This window comes from Pongo pygmaeus, chromosome 13 (assembly GCF_028885625.2).
Source record: "Pongo pygmaeus isolate AG05252 chromosome 13, NHGRI_mPonPyg2-v2.0_pri, whole genome shotgun sequence".
Taxonomy (NCBI): Eukaryota; Metazoa; Chordata; class Mammalia; order Primates; family Hominidae; genus Pongo; species Pongo pygmaeus.
Window position 1 is genome coordinate 51225174 of NC_072386.2, and position 25041 is coordinate 51250214.

The following is a 25041-nucleotide window of genomic DNA, read 5'->3' on the forward strand; positions in this document are numbered from 1 at the left end:
ATCCCAGCACTTTGGGAGGCTGAGGTAGGCATATCACGAGGTCAGGAGATCAAGACCATCCTGGCTAACACGGTGAAACCCCGTCTTTACTAAAAATACAGAAACAAAATTAGCTGGGCGTGGTGGCAGGCACCTGTAGTCCCAGTTACTCGGGAGGCTGAGGTGGGAGAATGGCGTGATCCCAGGAGACGGAGCTTGCAGTGAGCCGAGATTGTGCCACTGCACTCCAGCCTGCGCAACAGAGCGAAGACTCCGTCTCAAAAAACTAACCAAACAAACAAAAAAAAACTGAGGAAGAAATTTGTTCTGAGTGCTTAAGATTTCATTCTGGTTCTCATTACCAGTGCAAAGTTAAAAAAAAATGTTTCAATAGTGATGCACAATGAAAAACTCCAGAAATATAGGATCCTTTAAAAAACTGATAACATAAGCCAGACAAGTGTAAAAAAGTAAAGCAAAATGAGCTGTTTTTCTGATCATAAAATATTTATTAAGGTATACTTTAGGGAATATAGTGAATATAAAATTTAGGATCACAATATGAAGCAATTTCAAATCCTCTCAAAGGTTAGCACAGCCCTGAAAACTCTGCAGATGTAAAACCACTGGTGAGACACTAAAAGCAGTTCGACTAGTACAGAAGTGGATTTTCATGAACATTTACAACTAGAGCATATGAATACCTCTTTTAAGTGCAAAACCACACCACATTACACTAATGCAGCAACAATGCATTCATTATTGTTCTCATTAGTCATTAGTAGTCAACTTGCATAAAACACCAGAAAAAAGCACAATGGAGTTCACAAAGTGGGCTAAAAAAATGAACCTGTCCTTGCAAAACACACATTGTAATGGAAGAAGAGACGTTAAAAAAGTATATGCACACTTTAGAAGCTGTGTTCATTCCAAGGATCTCAAGTGTCATTTCCTTTTCTGTAAAATCAAATTACAAGAACCAGGCACAACTAATATTTGGGAGGCAGTGTGTAGCTAAAATTTCATTTAACTAGTTATTCAATGATTTTTAAAATCCCCATAAATCTTTTCTGTCCTGAGGTAGTTGCAAAATAAATCATAACTTGGATATCAACTAGAGCTGAGGCTTTGACTTTTTACTCATTAAAACTAGTTGTTATAGGAACTACCTTTAGATATTTAAAAGACAGTTGAGAAATGGGCCTCTTACTACACACACAAGATGATGGCTATGTGGGAAAGAGGATTAGCTGCTTCAGAACGTGAGAGATACAGTCCACCATTTCTTCCACCCTCCCCACCCATTTTAGATTCTTTATTGTCCAAAAAGCCACCATGAACAACACAGTGAAAGCAGGCAGATCATCGTCCTTTGCTGTAGCCAGGGAAGAAAAGGTCAAGTAGAGTCTGCAGAATCTCATTGGGAATCATGATGTAATTCTGGCCAAGATCATGCCGGCAAGCAGGGCAGGAGAAAACCTGTGCCTTAAAGGAGCGCTGTAGGCAATCCTATGGTAAAAACAAAAACATCCGATTTAATCTGAGCATAAAGCATGTAAGTACTCAGCAACTTATGCTTTTAAATAGGAACCAGAAACTGGTAATGAGAGAAATGTACAGAATGAACAAACATAAAGGCTTGAATCTGCACTATGGAAAAGGCTGCAGTCATGGCTTTAGTTTCATCTCTGGCAGATATTGGGAGCCTTCAGGTAAATTAGTTATGTAATTTGTGCATCAGTTTCCTCATCTACTAAAATGATGGAGTTAGAGATTACATATGGTTGCCACTAGCCTAAACTTTTGGGTTAGATTTTAACCCTGTCCTTTCTAAACAGAGCCCTAGAGGGGAAAAAAAAATCAGGATTCCCTTGCTTAGAAATGAATTTTATAATTTACCAAATCACTTAACATATGGTGAGTCTTCCAAAAATATACTTAGCAGCCAGGCATGGTGGCTCATGCCTGTTATCCCAGCACTCTGGGAGGCTGAGGCAGGTGGATCACCTTAGGTCAGGAGTTCAAGACTAACCTGGCCAACATGGTGAAACCCTGTCTCTACTAAAAAATACAACAATTAGCTGGGCAGGGTGGTGCGAGCTTGTACTCCCAGCTACTCTGCAGGCTGAGACAGGAGACTTGCTTGAGCTGGGGAGGCAGGGGTTACAGTGAGCCCAGATCGCACCAGTACACTCTACCCTGAATGACAGAGCGAGATTCCGTCAAAAAAAAAAATATATATATATATACACACACACACGCATATATATATATATTTAGCAGTACTAAATACATTAAATATACAGTTAACTCAAGATCAGGCACAAACTCATATGTAGATTTGTTTCCATTTTATAAAAGAAACTGAAGTTCTGAAGTTAGGGCACATAATCACCACTGGGTAGAGCAAGATTCAAACCTTGGCTTGACTATAAAACACAAACTTTCCTTTTACACCACGCTGAAAACACAATATTCAATTCATCTGGGCATGATGCTAGATATAAACTGTTTTATATTATTTATTAACTAAACATTCCAGTTTGTACTATAATATATAAAACATATAAGCTATTACAGACAAGAGCAATGACCTCTTACCTTCTTTCCCATTTCAGCCCCTCCTCAAAATTCCAAACATAATACGATACCTCAAACAACACCTATTTGAATTATTATTACTATCTAATTAAAACATGCATTTACCACCAAGACGTAACTAAATGCTTCTTAACTAGAAGGTTCCACAACTATCCTGCTTCATGGAAAATGCTTCTTAGCATGCTAAAAACAGGTATAGAGATTAGTGTGCTTTCATGCCTAACAGGGAAAGTGAGGTAGGAATTCTACTTACTTTACAGACATTGTGAAAGCACTCAGTTGTCACAGGCTGGTAAACTAGCTCCTGACAGCAAACGCACATAAAAGATTGTTCCAATTTTTTCAGAAAATTCTAGAACAGTATCCAAAGATAAGGAAAGAAAAGTTAGCAGTTCATAATATGCTAATAAAATTCATCTATTGTATATTTCAAAACAGCTAGTAGAGAATAATTCAAATGTTCCCAGCATAAAAGATACCTGTTTATAGTGATGAACATTCCAATTATCCTGATTTATTACATGTTATATGAACATATCAAAATTTCACATGTATCCCAAAATATATCCATCCATTATTTAGCAATAAAAATGTTTCAGTCACATTTAATGTCTTCTATTTAGAGGCCGGGCGCGGTGGCTCACGCCTGTAATCTCAGCACTTTGGGAGGCCGAGGCAGACGGATCACAAGGTCAGGAGATCGACACCATCCTGGCTAACACAGTGAAACCCCGTCTCTACTAAAAATACAAAAAATTAGCCGGGCGTGGCAGCGTGCGCCTGTAGTCCCAGCTGCTGGGGAGGCTGAGGCAGGAGAATGGCGTGAACCAAGATGGCGCCACTGCACTCCAGCCTGGGCGACAGAGCGAGACTCCGTCTTAAAAAAAAAAAAAAAAAAAAAAGTCTTCTATTTAAAAAAATCAAGTAGTCTTGATTGTAACTACCTGAGAAGAGCAAACTTATATAAAGAAACCCCATTCCATACACATTAGTTTTAAATCAGTTTTAAATCACAGTATTGGGTAGGAAAAGTTGCAAAGTCAATATATGATGGTAAAAAGTCAATGTCCCCCTAAATGTCACATTCCAGGGATAAACTATTTTTCACTTAAAAAATAAAAAAATCATGGGCAACTTGTCTCAAGATCATTACATACTGACTGCCTTTTTTCAAAAAGCTGTTTTGCACAGTACTCCAGTGTATGAACATGTATTATCTATTCAATCTTCTGCTGTTATAAAACTTGAATATTTGTCTTTAGGAGCTTAAAAAAAAAAACACTAGGAAACAATACTCAATACTCTGTAGTATCTAATACCATAAACAAAACATTTATTTTCCTAGGATTATTCTGTGATATTTTACCTCAATCCTAAAATCCCATACCTTCCTGATGCTAATGTTTACTTACAGTAGGACGAAATTATAAAAAGTAGAGCCACCTAATGTAAACATGATCAAATGGATACCCTGTATTCTTCAAAAGCCATTACTGGCTCCATTTAATCTTGGCTGTTTTTTTTCTTAAGCTAGAAGGAAAACTAGTTTTTTTCTAAATAGTCATAAAGATAACCCTTCAGTTATTTTAGGTAGTAAGGGAGTGCATTTCATATTTATTTTTTATATTAATAGAAAAAGTAAGGCCAAGCATGGTGGTTCACGCATATAATCCCAGTACTTTGGGAGGCTGAGACGGGTGGAGACGGGTGGATCATTTGAGGTTAGGAGTGCTAGACCAACCTGGCCAACATGGCCAAACCCGTCTCTAGAAAAAAATACAAGAAATTAGTTGGGCGTGGTGGCAGGTGCCTGCAATCCCAGCTACTTGGGAGGCTGAGGCAGGAGAATCACTTGAACCCAGGAGGTGGAGGTTGCAGTGAGCTGAGATCATGCTACTGTACTCCAGCCTGGGAGACAGACCACAATTCCGCCTCAAAAACAAACAAAGAAACAAAAAAACCTTACAAGTTTCAAATTTAAAAATCGAATGTCACATTTCAAAAGATGTCTCATATTAACTGATTTATGAACATGAATCATTAAAGTCAAATGCATTACAGACAAAGTATTATAAACACATTTTTAAAATATGGCAATTATGGGGAGATGCTGAAAACTTTATAACAGGTACTCTCTCCCTAACAAACTCCTTTGTTAATGACCAATATTTAACCTGGTACTTCCATAGTTCCTATAATATGGGTATATCTAATACAGGTATTTTGAGTTACAGGTAGCTACACTGTGCTAGGCACTCATCTACAGTGGTAATAAAAAGGCAGTCTGTGCTCTCCTGGAACTTACGTTCCTACAGGAGAATAAACAAACAAAAAACAGTTTCAGATAGTAATAACTGATGAAACAGAGCAAAGTGACTCATGCCTATAAACCCAGCTACTTAGGAGGCTGAAGCGGGAGGCTTGCCTGAGGCCAGGTGTTCGAGATCAGTCTGGGCAACACAGTAACCCCATCTGTTTGGATTTTTTAAACTAAATTTTAAAGAGTTGCTATTTTAGAAAGGGTAGTTTGGGAAGATCTCTCTGAGGAATCTATTTATACAGACTTAAAGCATATGAAAGAGTGAGACACATGAAAAGAGAATTCCAGTCAGAGGAACAGTACATATGTATAGGCCCAGGGGTATCAAGACGTCGAGTGTGTTTAAATAAAACAGTGACCACTGCAGTCAAGCAATCTGGGCACAAGAATACTAGTTTAAGAGGAGACTACAGATGTAGGTAGGGCTGCTGATCACCGGGCCTTTGGAAGGAGTTTGGACATAAATACATATACACATATTTATTTATTTAAAGTCACTGTTGGCTAACACCTGTTTTTTTCTGGCTTAATAAATGTCTTCCTGGCCTATCTGAAGAGAATGGGCATGAAACTTGTCCAGGGCAATAGTACATAACATCCAGAGTAATCACTAGCAGCAAGGTCACAATAATATGACCTAGGAAGGTCAGATTCTGTCCCAGTGGGATATTACCCATAGGGAAGACAACTTTCACATCACTCAGGTGGCTTTTTCCTCCATCTGTAATTACTTCTTTCCCACCTACAGTGGAAACTCACCTCAGTTATCACTAACAAGCCCTATCTTTCCCAATAAGAGAATAATTAGGCTGATTAACAACTGCTTTCTGTATCTTAATTTCCTATAAGTGAAAATGAGTGTGACCTAACAAAGTCAGACTCTCCTTATGCCTGGGTATCTTGTCTAAAATACAAGTAAACACTTCTCAAAGTGTAATCACTTTCCCCTGTCCTCTAAACATGTAAGCCTCATTTTGCCAAAGATAACTCAATGTATCACATTTATAAACAAAGGAAGTAACAATTCCAATATAAATCCAAATATTTGATAAATTTCAGCATTTCTAAAAGTTTAAAAATCACATTTAAAAAATTCTTCCTTAATAATAATGACTATCTCTCACAAAGGAAACTAGAGTTTTTGTGTTGCTGCTTTAAGTCTAGATAGAAAAGACATACAGATATAAGGGCACATCAACACTTTGGAGAGAAAGAAAACAGAAAAGTAATTGTATTATAAATGACAAGGGGTCAATATTTAATAGAAGATTCAAATTTATAAGTAAAATTAAAGATACAATAAGTGAGAAAAGAATGAAGAGACAGTTCATATTTGAAGACTCCAACTTTAGGGATTTGATAAGAAAGGCTTGCTTGCAAAACACAGCTTAACACAAAGCCCACACATTAATTAACTATGTGATTCCTTTTTACTTTAAAATTACGTGATTAAGAAAAAATGAAAATTTAAAAACATAAAATACTTAATAGATAATCTGGTTAATTTTACCACTTAGTTTAACATGTAGGTTTCGAAAATTGTGCTGAACTGCTTAAGACTTATGCTGTTAGGTAACTTTCAACTGTAACAAAAACTTTCGTGGTGATTTTTAGATTAAACTGACCATGTTTCGCAACTGAAAATTCTTCTGAGGAACAGTACCTCAAAGTAAAGTAACTTTGGGCATAGAGAAGTCAAAATCCAGCATCTAAGAGGTTTAAAGTAAATTCAGGTGCATGTATATGTGTTGCCTCAGATTATTTCTTAAAGGTAGTGGCACTGAATTAGAAAACCAGGTAGAAGTATGAAGTTTTGACTGATGTGTGAAAAACATACTTCATGAGACAATTATTTATCATTTGTTAATATCAGAATGTTATTATTTAAAAAAATCTTCACATACTGGTCCTTCCACAAGATGTGCAAGCACTTCATCCCACAGCTTCTGGTTCTGACAATCTTCTCTGATGAGATGTTGCTGTTGAGGAGTTAGTTGAAAAGCCTCAATTGCTTCTGCTGAATCTGATGCTTTGTATACTTTGGAGGCGCTTGGACAGCCATCTAGATTTATTTTAAAAATGTATCAGCAGACTTACAAGTGGTTCTAAGCAGAACTATGAAACAAAAGAGTTAACTGGCACAAGTAATGTTTAGCAGAAAGATAACCAACATAAAACAGCATCTAATTTCCCCTAAAATTTAGGATACTGTTATTTCCTGCTATTTGGTTCTGACACTATTAAACAAAAGATCCATCTTCCACCATGCCCCCCCAGCCAAATCCTTTGCTTTCATTTCTTGTAAGTCTCTCAATTTATTTTCTTAATATTTCTCTTTATTAAAAAGTATGTTGGCTGGATGCAGTGGCTTCTGCCTGTAATCCCAGCACTTTAGGAGGCTGAGGCGGGAGGATCCCTTCAGCCCAGGAGTTCAAGACCAGCTTGGGCAACATGGAGAAACCCCATCTTTACAAAAAATACAAAAATTAGCCAGGTGTGGTGGTGTACAGCCGTGGGCTACTTCGGAGGTTGAGGTAGGTGGATCACTTGAGCCCAGGAGGTCAAGGCTACAGTAAGCCAAGATCTTTCCACTGCACTCCAGCCCAGGTGACAAGAGTGAGACCCTGTCTCAAAAAAAAAAAAAAGTATGTTATTATTATTTATATTTTGCAATCATTACCTACCATCTGAAATTGGCCTTTTTGTGGTTCCACTGGGCTGCTTCTTTGACTGTCCTTTAGTCTTCTTCCCTTCTTTATCTGAAGGGTAACCTGCTGGATACTGATTGGGGGAGGAGGGAGAGTACAATGCAGATTTAAGCTTCACAGACAAGGGGGGTTTAGATCCTGGTGAGAAATTAAAAGGGAGGGGAAGACTACACTTTCCCCAAACTAAAAAACTTTACATAAAAGAAATAGACATTTAAAGGAAAAGAATTCAAAGCACAGACAACTATTAAAATCCCAATTTATGTAGCTGTGACTGCTAAGAGATTCCATTTTATAATACATTGATCTTAAGTTTCAGATCTAAGAAAGATAAGTCTTCAGGAGTTGTGATTAGATTTCCTTAAAGTTTAAGGAAAGTAGAATACAGAAATGAAGGTAAATGAGAACCAATCATAGAGCACAACAGACAGAAAGCAAATAGATTGGATCACAGTAAATTGTGGAGTTGGTCTAAAAAAATATCAAAAACATTAAGGGTCAAACTTCTCATCTCCTAAAGTTAGGGGGAGGAGCTTTTAGAAGACCTAAAGCAACTAAATTACTAAATCCTCCACCAGCTAAGAGCTAGATTTGAAGTAATACATTCTATCTATCATCCTTATGTTTCAATGGCTACCTTCTTTGAGGGGGTGGGTGGGGTGGGAGGAGCATGCTTTGTAATAACAGTCATGCTTAAAGCACTATATGTTTCGGGCCTCAATGACTATTACTCATCATAGCAGATGGGCTCACATGCTTCTGCTCACAGTTTCAAATACAACCTATCTAGAACAATGCTCTCAACAGGGAAATCTGAAAAATCTTCTGAAAGTGAATGTGACAAAGTTGTTTTTATATTAAAAAGAATTATTTTAGTAGTTGTTTTAGCAGCTGATGGTCTTATTTTCAACAATCAATTCTATGAGTTTAAAAAGACAACAAAAACAGAAACAGACTTGCATTAGAAGACACACACTCACCTGCCTGGGTGGTCAGACACTTGCCCATAGTTCAGCCCCTACACATGCAGTGTGGGCAGAGCCAGGGGAAATGATAAAGCTGGCAGTTTTTACGGGAAGCACAACAATGGGGAATGATGGGAGATGAACTCAAACCATGCTCTGAAGTCAGTGTCAGGGACAAATTCTAGGGTATACAGGCAGTGAAGGGATTAATGCAGCCATACCATCCACTATGCACACAAAATCAACGAAGTCTTTATGGGTTAACAGCTGAGCATGGGCAAAGGGGAAAAAAGACAAAGCACTAAAGGTGGTGGCAGGGCAGGGAAGCAGCTTTGCGGGAGAAGAGAGAAAAGGGGTGAGGAAAAGTGAGAAAGGGAGAAGGCAGACCACTCTTATAAAGCTACCTCCCCACCCTTCCCTTACCAGAGAGACACCCCCTGTGCCCTCTAGGATAAGTGTCCTTTTCCAGGGCCTCCTATACCTAAATTTTATGAATCCCTTTCCCTCACACTTCAAGTCATTTCCAAATTGATTTGGAAATATTTTACTTTCATTTAACAAGTCCAGCTTTTCCCAAGCACAACCCTTGGTCCCAGGGCAGTCTGACATCTAGGATACTACCTTTTCTCTCCTTTTCCTCTGTCTATTTGCACGATCTTATTCCTCACCCCTTATAGTCCCCCAGTCAATTGCTGTGGGTTATATCCAGTGTTAAGGGATGTAGATAGAAGAGGTGTATATTTTTATGAACACACAGGAAGCCTAGACGAATGTAATCTAACCTGTAAACGTAAACATAATCTCCTTGACCGTTCTATTCCTTCAGAGGTCCAAGGAGCAGGTTCAACATCATCTCTTCTTAAAAGATAGCGCCAAACCAAGAATCCATGGCTTGATGAAATCTCTGGCCAGTATTTCACCACCTAAATCACAATATTTCAGAGCCAGTTTGAGATTTAAAGTTTTTGACTTATTCATCACATTAGTGGTACCAAAATAATCTTTGCCAGAACTAAATGCAACTTCTGAATATTCTGCTTTGCTGTAAGGACAGTAAGTCAAGAATATTCACTAAAACAGTTTTGACCTTAATTCCTATTATAGACTTCCCATATGAGGACAGACTGCTATAAATTTAATAGAGTAACAAGATTATGCTAATTAATAGAATTTTGTATCATAAAGATGGCAGCAAATGCCTCTTTTAAACAAAGAATGCAAATCGATTACTATGATGTGCTCTGCTTTGAAAATCTATTACAACTAAAATAATTCAAAAAGATATATAAAAATCAAGTTATACAACAGCCAGTTACTTAAACGGCTTTATTATAGAGAACATACACTTACATTAAAAAAAAAAAAATCTTAACCCAACTCTGCCCCTAGGAACTCGAAATAAACCTTACAAGTAAAGTGCTGAAGTTAAGAGTTTGCTTTATGCATCTGTTCAATTTCCAGAAAAAGTAGCAATATAAGATGGCTACTGTTTCCTCGAGCCCACCCACAGTAGTTCCTTGCAACAACCCTGCCTTGAAAGCCCAGGAAGAATGACAAACAAGATGTCATGCCAGATAGAGCACCTTATAAATGCCATCATATCTGTTGCCTTCTTCAGGAGCATATTTGCTGATCTTCCTCCCTTTAAAACTGCGTATCACTCTGACTGGCTTACCAGCTCTCCAATTCCGAGACTCTGCTCCAATTTTATCATCCAATGGAGCATCACAGTTTAGGGCCAATGCCCTAAAAAACAACAAAAAAGTCTTTATACCACGTAATTTTTCTTCAAGTACACAATCGAGTCATTAGCTCAATTAAAAGGTGAATTATACCTTACCTGATGGTTAAGATTCTATGATTCTTTCCATATTATTCCAGATAATAGGATTATGCTTTCCCCCACCAGCAGAGAAGACAAATCAGTTTTCTGATGTCACCCCCAAGCCAGGGGATTGGTTCTCAGATAGCCTGTAGGGTTCTTCTGAAAGTAATAACATCTGTGCCACGTATAATAGAAAACAACTAGAAATACATGGAATTTTTCTTTAAATAACGTTTGTTGGGGGAAGGGAGAACGTTGGAAAACTAAAGCAAATGATTGTTGCAATAGTGATCTTTGGTAAGGGTGTGAGGTGAATTGCTGGAATAATGTAGAAAGAAATCCAAAAATATAAATTTGTCAGCAAGGTACAAATGACCTTCCCAGGTCTACTTTCCACATTCCAGACAATAGAGAATCCTTAAAGTTTAAAAGATATTAAGAATAAGTGGTGTATGAGAATATTCTTTAAAGGTCTCCATAAAAAGATAAATTTCAATAAGCCTGAAGCATCCAAATGCCTGTGCTAATGACAATGAAGACTTCTGGCTGCTTGAGATCACTACATTTTACTGATGATGCATTAATGCATGGTCAAAGAGGAACACTGAATTGGGAGTAGTACCTGACTTAGCTGGAACTTACTTAGTATATGCATTCACCTAATAGTAGTAAATCAATGAGCTTATTAGATGTTAGAAGACCTTACTCTTGGGAGAACCTAGTTGTACCAAAATCTGTACTTAAATTATTTTTACTATTTTAAAATAACAATTTTAAAATCAGTTTACAATTAGCATTTTCCTCTAGAACACCTACATCTTAAGTGAAAATAAAACACTGAGAACACTTAAGGTTTAAAAAACAAACAAAAAACAGAACTATACCCAATCTGGTAAAAGCAGATATGACATAAAATACTTCTTCAGGGTTTGATTCTTTTTATGCAGGCTCAAGTTAAAAAAAAATAGACTTCAAGAATATGACTAACCTATTGAAAAGAAATGTCTTGACCATAGTTATATTTTTAGTGAGTAAATAAACTTGAAAGTATTTTGTTTTAAAAAATAACTTATATAGCTGTGGTCAAAGAGTTGAAGCTTCCCAAGTTACCTTTTTTTTTAAATCTAAAAGGAAGATGCATTAAAATGCTGGGAGGTAGAAAAAAACACAGCCATCAACTCTGGGGCTAGTATTACGTCTTACTTACAGAATACCTATTGAGATATTACACCTATTTTATCTGAAGAGCTAGGGTAACTTTACCTTCATGTCACTGAATGGAATGCTTTAATGCTCACAGATACCTTCAGTCATAATTACTGCCACCACTAACTGGCACTGTCAACTCACTTCTGGCTTCAGATAATTAGGCTATTCAAGTACATGAAAAGAGTCCAAGAGGATGAAACTAGGCAATACAGCAACAAAGCTCCTCCATTAATCTAACTGCCACTCAACCAGTCAGGTGCCTCTGACTGCCCTGTTAAAAGATGGCCAGGTTACTTTGCTGCCCTCTTCAGTTTCTTAAAGTTGGAAGAGCTGGGAAGAAATAGGAATAAACTCAGAACCAAGAAGGTGTCGAACTACCTCTTAGCAAAGAAGCAAAAATGAATTCAACCATACACTACTGGGGAAAGAGTATACTATGGGTCAGAGCAAAGGGCCTTTCACCTCAGTTTTCACGTTTGTTAAACATACAGGTACCTTTGCCCAAGCACTTTTACAATCACAAGGCGTATTCACAACTTAACGTATAAACTGACAGACGGGATGTTAAAGTCTCTCTGATAATTCAATCCTAAATTGTTTTCAGTTGATATTTCATTTTTCACTATCTCCTCTTTATAGCAAACATGTTTACTGCTTGTCAATTATTTTCTAATGAGACTGTAGCGGTACTTATCAGACTGTCCAGAAGTGTGAAAGGAATCTAACATGTACATTACAATGGTGGGTAGTTATGAAGGAAGTTCCTTTCAAGCAAAATTATCGATTATTAAAGGAAAAATAATTTTCAGATTTGACAACTTGAAAGAGTCCTTTTGCAAATTTGAGATACATTTTCATTGACAAAAACACATCAAAATATTTATTTTAAGACATTCTTCTTGAAGGACTGCTTTCTTGCTAGAAAAGAATAGCTAAGCTCCTGTCTCAAGAATGTTTTCACCAGCAAATCTGACCTGTCTCCTCTGCTGGTTCAGTAAAAATAATCCTACTGTCAGAAACAATATAGAACACATAAAAACAGAGATTCTATGTAAATTGATACACATGAAAGTCTTGAAATCATACTGGTATATTCTTTACATCACACAGTAATCAGAAATTAAGGGGACACTACTTAAAACTGAGTGATTTAGACTTTAAGTGAAAAACACTCACTTTTACTCAATCGATAAAATACCCTTAATAACAGGATATAAAAACTGTTAACTTTATGAAATGTTCACAAAAATTTCAGTAGGACAAACTATAATGTGATTTTTGCTATCTGGTGGTCTGGGTTACTTATTAATATTGGTATTAGCATGCATTTATAAAATAAAACATTTTGAAATTAATAAATTTTCTGTACCCATGGGAGCTGAGATGTCATTAGTATTTCTATAGAATAAAGGTCAGCACATGGTGGCTCTTTTGTAATGTCTTAAGGGGATTTAGTTAGAAAAGATCACTTTTGTAACTAAATGAACATTCCCTTTAACAACTCTTAGAAGATATCTGATTAGCAGACATTCTAAAAGCACATTCAGTACAGATCTGATTAAGTTACCTTATATTTCATTTATGTACATAAATGTGGCTCCCAAACATAACTTTATTTCACATTACTGAGTTTACTCTAAAAAGGAGTTTGTCACTTTTAGCTTTGACCAATGGAGTAGTAGACAAGCCACCTTTTTCTCAATTTCACTTAAATTACACAGGTTCCTTTCCTCCAAAGTTGTTAACATTTTCAAATGCATACCACATGTATTCAGTAAGACTAGAAATTATGGCATTTAAAAAATAACAGTATAAAGATATGTTAGGATGCTGATAAACAATTACATAATCAGGCACTGGAATTTTAATTTCAGATCTTTAACTCCCAGTTTGAAATTCTCCTCTGCAACGTAAGTTACAATTTACAGTCCTATAACGAAACTTTTATTCAATGTTCAAATTCTAAAGTGTTTATAGTAGTACCTGTTCATGTTTGTTAATGTTTGATCAGCTGAAGGTGCGCCAATTCTTTTATTACCAGCAAGATTTTTACCACCGCTTCCAGTGTATGTGAACTCATCACCTCGGTCCTGTCAGAGAAGATTTTCTTTATTAAGAAAGCTAAACCCAAGTATAATTTCATCAATTCTTATTTCAGAGTCAAAACATTTCATTTGGATGTTATGAGTTGACATTTTCTCTTGAGGCATCTCCCAAAATAATGCAAAATTTAAATGCAATCTTGTGTGTAGTATACTTTCAAGTTACATAACTTGACCTAACACTTTCACTTTAAATTATACTTTCAACATCTCCAAATATGGTTAGTCTCATGCTATATATGTAGTCAAATAATCAATAGAATGTTACAAACAAGGTAAGGTCTTATGGATTTAAATATTATATTTTATTCAATTCAATGTTAAAACTTATTAATACTAGCTTGTAGGTTCTTTATAGATAATACCACTTCAACAAACACTCCATAACCAAATTTCCAACTGACATCTACACCACACCTAAGTGTGCTGCCTCAAATTTCAAATTCTGGCATTGACAATAAATAAGTACTACAAAAGCAAATTTACCTAAAAACTTCACATTAACTTTTTTTTTGAGACAGCCTTGCTCTGTCACCCAGGCTGGAGTGCAGTGGCATGATCTCGGCTCACTGTAGCCTCTGCCTCCAGGTTCAATCGATTCTCCTGCCTCAGCCTCCCAAGTAGCTGGGATTACAGGAATGTGCCACTACACCTGTCTAGCTTTTGTATTTTTAGTAAAGATGGGGTTTCGTCATGTTGGCCATGTTGGTCTCGAACTCCCGGTCTCAAGTGATCCACCTGCCTTGGCCTCCCAAAGTGCTGGGATTACAGGCATGACCCACTGTGCCCTGGCTTTCATATTAAAATTCTAACAGCACAGTTAAGTTCCCTTTATTTCATATTCTGTGGGTTCACCCATATCACACATTCAGGTAAAATAATCGCCTTCCATTAAGAAGAAATTTGGAAGAAATTTGAAAAATCTAAAAGTAATATAAAGTATCTACTAAATGTAAAAAAAAAAAAAAAAGGCCAAAAGATGTTACATACACTAGCTCTCCAATTACTTCTATAGCAGCTACAAATTTATATGGATATTATTGTCTCTATCTGATTCAGTACTTGAAACAAATTAAGAAAAGTAACTATCAGTGCACAATTAATTCTACTAACACTAGCAAAATAGTGATTCTTTAATGCAAGATCATTTTAATTAGTTTAGACAACTTAGACAATGTTTTGTGTCTACTAAATTCTTATTGTAGAAGTCAATTATTTATACTTTGTTTTTCCCTTGGATTAAAAGCCACAAATAAACATCTCATGGTCTTAAAGTGTTATTGGTCCAAAAGCCTTAAATTTACTTTCACCTTTTGTTAATCCAATATTAAGGTCTACATATTTTTTAAACAAGTTATTACGAAACTTAATCTTTAGTATGTATTCTATGAGAAGGAATTCTAATAAATACGTACATCTAGAACAGTTTAGAATACTTCTTAAACTGATCAAAACCAGTCTTCCACCCGGTATCTGGACAGACTCCACAATATTCATATTCATAACTCTGTCAACTTTTCAAGTTATTATGGGAGTGCCATAAAGAAAAAGTAATGGAAAGTAAGAGAGCATAATAAGACAAATGTAAGCTAAATAGTATTTAAAACATTTCTGATTATTCTTCAAGCAGCAAATCAAGGAAACATGGCTAAAATTCTGTACCATTAACTCATTTGTACTTTAATCATTACATCAACAAAAACATTATATTATCACGAGGGAAAAAAACTGTCAGACTGTAAGAGCTCAACCATATTATTTCAGGCTATTTTTTCCTATGGAAAGGCCAGGCGCGATGGTTCATGCCTGTAATCCCAGCACTGTGGGAGGCCAAAGCAGGAGGCCTGCTTGAGCCCAGGAGTTCAAGACCAGCCTGGGTGACATAGCGAGACCTTGTCTCTATTAAAAAATAAAAATAAAATATTTTTCCCATGGAAAAATAATCAGCCTAAATTTGTTGCATCTTCTAGTCAATGATCCATTAAATTGTGCCTGGGAGGCAGTAGCCTAAACAAGTTCTGCTGCCTGGGAAGAACTCACATAAAGCAGCTCTATCTACACAAGGGACACAGCACTGCCCCAAAGTAACTCAGTTCTTCAGTTATTCCCAACCTCTATTCTTCTCCCAAGCTGCTAAAGCAACTGCCTAAGACAACAAGCTGGATGCTCACATTCTTGCCATCATCAAGATCAGGTGGAAGACCTTTATCTCAAACTTCTCAGCCTCTTCCCTACAGACTATCAGATAAATAATTCCAAAGCACAACGAAGACACACATTCCCCAAACTCCTTTAATGATTTAATGCAAGGTTGTCTAGACAATAGCCTCAAATTTTACCAACTTCTCTCATAATACCCTTTACATCCCTGCAAAACTATACCACTGCTAGTGTAACACACATCTACTACTGGGGGGTTAGGTGGTGTTAGGAGAGGCATTTTACATATAATTAATTCATTTAAACCTCACAGCAAGCCTTTAAGTACTATAAATCTTATTTTACAGATGTGGCAGAGGTTCAGCAAATCACCTGAAATCACACAACTAGGAAAAGAGATGGATGGCTCCACACCCAGGACACAAAACCAAACAGACTCTGGCTTCCGAGTCTTCTCCTGAACACTGAGCAAACTCCTTCTCAAGACAACTGAGAGGATGCAGATCATATTTGTGGGTCCTCACTTCTCAAAAGAGGTCACCAAAATACAAGGCACTAAAACTGGCATTTGATTAATTCTTAAGTTACTAGGCTAAAATATTAACTCAGTTATCAGCAGGTATGCAAGAGTATTACATCCATTCATCCAGACAGAACAAAGATCACTGGCTTCATGAAATTTATACCAAATTCAAGAATTCAGGAAACTTTTTTTCTTAAATGTGAAAAGCTTATTCAGGTTTCCTTTTCCTAATCCTATAGATATACTTGCCTACAATAGAAAGATCAAAAAGTTGAAAATGCTTATAAAATATATAAACGTTTCCAGACACATTTTAGCTGTCAATCAAGGCCTATATGTCATCTTAGTCCTAAAATTTTTCTTCACATTATGTAACAGACTTAACTAAGACAATTAGCAGTTCATCAGTACTTATCTCCTCAAATGTTTTAACGTTTGACCAGTAACTATATTTAAAAACATGGAAACAAGAAAATAAACTTCATATATTTAAGATAATATTCTTTTCTTTTTTTTAAAGACAGAGTCTCACTTTGTCATCCAGGCTGGAGTACAGTGATGTGATCTTGGCTCACCGCAACCTCTGCTTCCTGGGTTCAAGTGATTCTCCTGCCTCAGCCTCCCAAGTAGCTGGGATTACAGGCATGCATCACCACGCCTGGGTAATTTTTGTACTTTTAGTAGAGACGGGGTTTCATCATGTTGGCCAGGCTGGTCTCGAAGTCCTGACCTCAAGTGATCAGACCACCTCAGACTCTGCAAGTGCTGAGATTACAGGCATGAGCCACTGTGACTGGCCTTATTTAATATTCTGCTACAGAGAATATAACTAACATTTGAGTCCGTGCTATGTGCAAAGGGCTACATAAATTATCTCAGTTAATGTAATCATCTTCCCGATATAAAATACTATTTCTTCTTTTTACAGATGGGGAAACTGAGTTACCAGAGTTAAATAATTTGGCCGAAGTCTCAAATACAACAAATGTCAGAGACCAGATCGAAAACAATTGCCCAGACACTAAAAACAAATGTTAAAGAGACTACATTTCTAGTTGGTTTATTTACAAAGCCTTTAAAAAATTCCAAGAGCTGACTGTAATAAACTATATAACATCTTTTGTATTTCTGACAAATACATAAAGATATAGCTTCAAAATATGGATGCTAAAGAAGAATGCAAAGGATGAACCTAAATATTTCCATTTACTTTGCCATGTTAATGTAAATGCATTGCCAAATCTGCCTTTCAGAAAGACAGCACGCTTTTCTATTTGTCTGAAAACATACTATATTTTGTGTTCTCTCTCCATAACTACTCAAATTGATTCATCTTTGTAACAATCCACGAAAGCAAGTAAATACCTGAAGACCACATATCTGATAAACAGTTAAAAAAAAAAAAAAAAAAAAACCCATTAGAAAATGGCCAAAAAACCTGAAGCACTATGCTACTAAAGAGGCTATACAGATGGCAAATAAGCAAAAGAATCACGTCCAGCAATAAGATATCACTACACACCTATCAGAATGGCTAAAACAAAAAACAGCAACAACAGCGAATGCTGGTGAGATGCAGAGAAACTGGATCACTCATATATTGCCGAGAGGAATGTAAAATGGTACAGTCACTGGAGAAAACAGTTTGGCAGTTTCTTTAAACAACTAAACATGCAACTGCCACATGTGACCCAGGAATTGCACTTCTGGGGCATTTATTCCAAAGAAATACAGACTTACGTTTACAAAAAACCTGTTCACAAATATTTACTGTAGCTTTATCTGTAACAGCTAAAAACTCAAAAGAACCCAGCTGTTCTTCCATGAGTAAAAAAGATTAAATGAACTGTGGTACATCCACACCATGGACTAGTACTTGGCAATAAAAAGTAATGAACTATTGATACATGCCACAATCTCCAGAGAATTATGCTGAGTGGAAAAAGCCAATCCTAAAGGTTAATATATAATATGCTACATACTTCCATTTATAAAAATTCTTTAAGTGACAAAATTACAGGAATGAAGAAATGAGGCTGGGAGCAGTGGCTCACGCCTGTAATCCCAGCACTTTGGGAGGCTGAGGTGGGCGGGTCACTTGAGGTCAGGAATTTGAGACCAGCCTGGCCAACATGGTGAAACCCCATCTATACTAAAAATACAAAAATTAGTCAGACATGGTGATGCACGCCTGTAGTCCCAGTTACTCGGAAAGCTGCGCCAGGAGAATCACTTGAACCTGGGAGGCAGAGGTTGCAGTGAGCCTCTCGAGATCGCATCACTGCCCTGTAGCCTGGGAAACAGAGTGAGACTATCTCAAAAAAAAAAAAAAAAAAAAAAAAAAGACTCAGCACGGTGGCTCATGCCTGTAATCCCAGCACTTTGGGAAGCCGAGGTGGGCAGATCACCTGAGGCCAGGAGTTCCAGACTAGCCTGGCCAATATGGAGAAACCCCATCTCTAGTAAAAACACAAAAATTAACCGGGCGCCTGTAATCCCAGCTATTCAGGAGGCTGGCTGCAGCGAGCTGAGATGGCGCCATTGCACTCCAAGCTGGGCGACAACAGCAAGATTCCATCTCAAAAAAAAAAAAAAAGAGAGAGAAAAGATTAGTGGTTGTCAGATGTTAAGAAGCAGTGGGGGGGCTATGTCTGATAGGTGTAGCTATAAAAGGGCAACACAATAATGGAAACTGTGGTAATATAAATGTTCAGCCCCTGACTGTACAGTGTCAATATCCTGGTTCTGATATTGTACTATATAGTTTTGCAAGATGTCACCACTGGGAGAAACTGGGTAGAGGGCACAGGATCCCCTGCCCGCCTTTTTTTTTTTTTTTTTTTTTTTAAAGGAGACAGGGTCTCGCTCTCTGTCACCCAGGCTGGAGTGCTGTGCTGGCATGGCTCACTACAGCCTCAACCTCCTGGGCTCAAGCAATCCTCCTGCCTCATCCTCCTGAGTAGCTGGGACTACAGGCACATGCCACCACACCCAGCTAGTTTCTCTGTTTTTTTGGTAGGGACAGGGCTTTGCCATGTTGCCCAGGCTGGTCTTGAACTCCTAGGCTCATGAGATTCACCCACTTCAGCCTCTCAAAGTGCTAGGATTACAGGCATGAGCCACTGGACTCGGCCCTCTGTATTGTTTCTAATGCTACATGTGAATCTACAACTATCTCAAAATACTAAGTTTAATTTTAAAAAATAAACTCAATAGATTGATTTAACACTGGAACCAGTTTTTATTTTTTAAAAGAGAAACTTAAAGAAGAATGACAAAAAAAAAAGCTCTATAGAGGATGGGCACCGTGGCTCACGCCTATAATCCTAGCAGTTTGGGAAGCCAAGGTGGGCAGATCATCTGAGGTCAGGAGTTCGAGACCAACCTGGCCAATATGGCGAAACCCCAGCTCTACTAAAAATAAAAAAATTGACCGGGTGTGGTGGCTCACGCCTGTAATCCCAACACTTTGGGAGGCCAAGGCGGGAGGATCACCTGTGGTCAGGAGTTGGAGACCAGCCTGGCCATTGTGGTAAAACCCCATTTCTATTAAAAATACAAGAATTAGCCAGGCGCAGTGGTGCATACTTGTAATCCCAGCTACTCAGGAGGTGGAGGCAGGAGAATCGCTTGAACCTGGGAGAAGGAGATTGCAGTGAGCCGAGACTGAGCCATTGCACTCCAGCCTGGGTGACAAGAGCAAAACTCCGCCTCAAAAAATAAATACATAAAAATACAAAAATTAGTCAGGTGTGATGGCAGGCACCTGAAATCTCACATACTCGGGAGGCTGAGGCAGGAAAATCACTTGAACCCAAAGGCAGAGGTTGCAGGGAGCTGAGATAGCACCATTGCACTCCAGCCCAGGTGATATAGCGAGACTCCGTCTCAAAAAAAAAAAAAAAAAAAAAAAGGAAAAAAAATAAAAGCTCTATAGAGAATGTGTTTTCCTTATAATAATCACTTAACAAACACATATAAGTCAAACCAGTACATGTAAAGAATAAACACTGTCAAATGATTTACTTTCTAATTTGTATGAAACTGATTACTTCAACAAAAACTGTGCTAAAAAGACACAACAGTATTTGATGTATCCTAGGCAAAGCTATTGTATTTTACAAATGATCAAGGCAGGTACTAATGAGTAAGGTTGTATAATGACTTACGACTTCATCCGCAAATCCACCAGCCAGTACAAGAGAATAAGCCCCATCATTACTTCGACCATGAATTCCACCAACATGGGGTCTGTGAACACCTGCTTCGCTCACCTATAAAACAATTAAAGAGAGTCTCAAAATACCTCTGAACAGTTAAGGTACATTTACAAAATGCTTTCATATATATTATTGGTACCTAAAGACCCAAGAAGTGAGTCTCACAGAGTTCTATCTTTTGCTCTCTCATTTTAAATCTCCTGGTACCTAAAGATCCAAGAAGTGAGTCTCACAGAGTTCTATCTTTTGCTCTCTCATTTTAAATCTCCTCAAACATATCCTTTAGGTTCTGAGAATTCTAAAACTGATTGCATAGAATTCTGAGTTGCACAATAACTAGTAAACAATCATCTTATGTCTATTGGAACTTCCAGCTCAACTCAGCTAAAAGAGGACTATCAGCAGTCCATACCGTTTCTCTCTTATTTCTAGTCTTGGATAGTGGCCCTGTTGCCTACCTAGTTTGTGAAGTCAAAAATGCAGGAGTTATTTTAGCCCCCTTCTTCCCCCTTATTTCTCAAACCCTTTTGGTTACAAGGATTGCTGATTTTACCTCCTAAATTTCTCAAATCAATCTTCTTTTACTTCCACTGTTCAATCTCAGTTTGAGTCATGAATGCTTACAATAGATCCTTTTTTTACTGCCTCTAGTTTTGCTCCTTCAAACCCATCCTATCTATCACAAACTGGATGATTCTTTTAAAAATAATTCTGCTTTTGACTTTCAACTGCTTAAAATATATTAAGTGGTCACACAGTATCAAACCCAAGTCAACGTGATTTATTACCCTCTCTAAATATGGCTCCTATTTTTCCTAGCCTTATCTGCAGCCTCTCCTTCAAAGAACATATATGCCTGAGCCAAAACTACTAAATGTTACCCAAACATGCTATCCATTTCTACTTTACTCATTTCTACTTCAATGGATGACTGCTTTTCCCCTCGTATCTTCATTCCTGCCTCACTGAAACAAGTGTCACTTCTTTGTGAACTTCAAACTCCCTGAAAAAGGTATTGTAGTTCATCTGTTGGTCATACAATTGGTTTTGTTTTTTTTTTTTTTTGGTAGAGACAGGGGTCTCACCATGTTGCCCAGGCTGGTCTTGAACTCCTGGGCTCAAGCAATCCTCCTGCCTCAGCCCCCAAGAGTGTTGGGATTACGGCGTGAGCCACCACCACACCTGGCCAATACAATTGTTCTTAGCAGAGTAAAGGAAACTGAATTCAAGCTTGCACAATAATTTGGGGTGGGGGGCGGGGGTGGAAAGGCACTTCAGAAGCTTTTAGAAGCCAACAAGAAGGTGATAGCAACAGAACCTGGAAAGGTTTTGGCTTTTGAAACACCTCAGCAGAAGGTACCATTTGATCCCCCACCTCATCAACCCTGGCCAAAATAATCTGTTTTTCCTAAATCTTTCCCACTTTCTAAATAGCAAATCCATCTCACTAGTTGCTCAGGAAAACAACCTCATAGTCATCTTAGACTATATAAGGAGGCTTTCAGAGTTTAGAAAATAAATACGTGACAGACAGGTATACGAGAAAAAGATGCAAAAAATAAAGCAATTAGAAATACACAAAGTATATTTTTACTATATTTATAGTATTATATTCAATTTATATACAGTATTTTATTGTATTTATAGATCCAAAGTCATAATAAACTAAACTTTGAATACTGGCTCAACCAAAATTATAATACAACTATTGCAAAGATAAGAGAACACAGAGAGTATTAAACTAAATGTTTCATCTTCCACAGAAAGAAGTTAATATGGCCGGGCACGGTGGCTCACGCCTGTAATCCCAGCACTTTGGGAGGCCAAGACGGGTGGATCACCTGAGGTCGGGAGTTTGAGACCAGCCTGACCAACATGGAGAAACCCCATCTCTACTAAAAATACAAAATTAGCTGGGCGTGGTGGCGTATACCTGTAATACCAGCTACTTGGGAGGCTGAGGCAGGAGAACTGCTTGAAACCAGGAGGCGGAGGTTGCAGTGAGCCGAGATTGTGCCACTGCACTCCAGCCTGGGCAACAGCAAAACTCCGTCTCAAAAAAAAAAAAAAGAAAAGTGAATACAACTAAAAGATGAATTAAAAAAAAAACAGTATAAATACATTATTTATTAATAGAAATAAGAAGGTAGGGCCAGGCACAGTGGCTCACACCTGTAATACCAGTACTTTGGGAAACTAAGGCAGGAGGAATTGACCCCAGGGATTCAAAATCAGTCTGAGCAACACGGTGAAATCCAGACTCTACAAAAAAACACAAAAATCAGCTGGGTGTGGTGGTGTGTGCCTGTAGGCTCAGCTACTCTGGTGGCTCAGAGTAAAGGACAGCTTGAGCTCAGGAAAGGACTGTGATTATGGCACTGCATCCAGGAGGAGAGGGGAGGAGGGAGGAGGGAAGAGACAGGAGGGAGGAGGGAGAAGGAGGAGGAGGAGAAGCTGCTGCCACGCCTGCCACCACCGCTGCCACTAAGCCTATAATCCCAGTGCTTTGGGAGGCCAAGGCTGGAGTAATGCTTTAGGCCAGGAGTCTGAGACCAGCCTGGGTAACATAGCATGACCCTGTCTCTACCAAAAAACAAAACAAAAAAAAACACAGCCAGGCACAGTGGTATACATCTTTACATCTTTAGTCCTAGCTAGGTGGAATGATCACTTGAGCCCAGAAGTCTGAAGTTACAGTGAGCTGTAACTGCTACTGCACTCCAGCCTGGGTGATAGAGCAAGACCCTGTCTCTTAAAAAAAAAAAAAAAAAAAAAAAAAGAAAGAAAGAAATAACAAGGTAAATGCATAGGAGACAACTAAAATTTTGAAGTGGCTGCCTCTGAGAAACAGAAAATGATGATGAAGCCGGGTGCAGTGTCTCACGCCTGTAATCCCAGCACGTTGGGAGGCTGAGATAGGCGGATCACCTGAGGTTGGGAGTTCGAGACCAGCCTGACCAACATGGAGAAACCCTGTCTCTACTAAAAATACAAAATTAGCCAGGCATGGTGGTGCATGCCTGTAATCCCAGCTACTTGGGAGGCTGAGGCAGGAGAATTGCTTGAACCCGGGAGGTGGAGGTTGTGGTGGGCCAAGATCGTGCCATTGCATTCCAGCCTGGGCAACAAGAGTGAAACTCTGTCTCCACACACAAAAAAAAACCATGAAAAGTAGGGTGTGTTTTTAAAATACAAATTATTTACTAGTATTTAATATATACATAACTTTTTAAGCCATTTTTATGTATTACAGTTGGCCCACAGGTTCCACATCTGCCAAGTCAAGAGAGTAGAAAATATTTGGGGAAAAAAAAATAGATGGCTTTGTCTGTACTGAATCTGTCCAGACTTTTTCTTGTCATGATTCCCCAAACAATACAGTGTTAACAACTATTTACACAGCATTTACAATCTATTAGGTATTATAGGTAATCTAGAGATGATTTAACGTATAAAGGAGGATGTGCATAGGTTGTATGAAAATACTGCACCATTGTATAAAGGATTTTTTTTTTTTTTTTTTTTTTTTTGAGACAGTCTGGCTCTGTCACCCAGGCTGGAGTACAGTGGCACAATCTCGGCTCACTGCAACCTCTGCCTCCTAGGTTCAAGCAATTCTCTGGCCTCAGCCTCCTGAGTAGCTGGGATTATAGGCGCTTGCCACCACACCTGTCTGATTTTTGTATTTTTAGTAGAGATGGGTCTCACCATGTTGGCGAGGCTGGTTTCGAGCTCCTGGCCTCAAGCGATCTGGCTGCTGCGGCCTCCCAAAGTGCTGGGATTACAGGTGTGAGCCACCACACAAGCCTGAGCTTGTGTGCAATCTGAGCATCCACAGACTTTGGTGTCTATAGGGGATCTTGGAACCAACCCCCAACAGATACCAAGGGATAAGTGTATGTTATCTAAATGTTATATTGTATTAAAGGTCTAAGTACCAGGGCCATTCAATTTAAAAACTAAAGCCAGGCCGGACGCGGTGGCTCATGCCTGTAACGGGAGGCCGAGGCAGGTGGATCACGAAGTTAGGAGATCGAGATCATCCTGGCTAACATGGTGAAACCTCGTTTCTACTAAAAATACAAAAAATTAGCCGGGCGTGGTGGTGGGCACCTGTAGTCCCAGCTACTTGGGAGGCTGAGGCAGGAGAATGGCGTGAACACGGGAGGCGGAGCTTGCAGTTGAGCTGAGATTGCACCACTGCACTCCAGCATAGGCAACAGAGCAAGACTCCGTCTCAAAAAAAAAAAAAAAAAAAAAAGCCACTCTTATTTAATGTTCAGAATCCTGGGTGTCTGTAATTGGAAATGGGAAATTATTTTATTCTCGGATTAGCTGGCACTTCCTCTGCCCAACGTCTTAGCATTTGTTCAGGAGGATAAATCCCAAAAACAACACCTGAAACAAGCTTAGAGTTCCACGACATTGA

General features: G+C 38.3%; 1 protein-coding gene across 3 annotated transcripts in view; it reads right to left on the bottom strand.

Moving 5' to 3' along the window:
* Positions 1-467: 467 nt before the first annotated feature.
* UHRF2 (ubiquitin like with PHD and ring finger domains 2) overlaps positions 468-25041 on the bottom strand; it is a 93831-nt gene continuing 69257 nt past the window's right edge. For 2 of the 3 annotated variants that reach the window (XM_054500811.2, XM_054500812.2), the window contains exons 9-16: positions 20562-20666; positions 13591-13697; positions 10157-10319; positions 9356-9496; positions 7585-7681; positions 6805-6962; positions 2834-2932; positions 468-1488 (exon numbers count right to left, since the gene is read on the bottom strand). In XM_054500811.2, coding sequence (XP_054356786.1) covers positions 1342-1488; positions 2834-2932; positions 6805-6962; positions 7585-7681; positions 9356-9496; positions 10157-10319; positions 13591-13697; positions 20562-20666 — 1017 coding nt within the window. In that variant the 3' untranslated portion in view covers positions 468-1341. Of the gene's footprint in view, positions 1489-2833; positions 2933-6804; positions 6963-7584; positions 7682-9355; positions 9497-10156; positions 10320-13590; positions 13698-20561; positions 20667-25041 lie in introns of those variants that run through there. The other variant, XR_008504530.2, reaches the window with a different exon arrangement.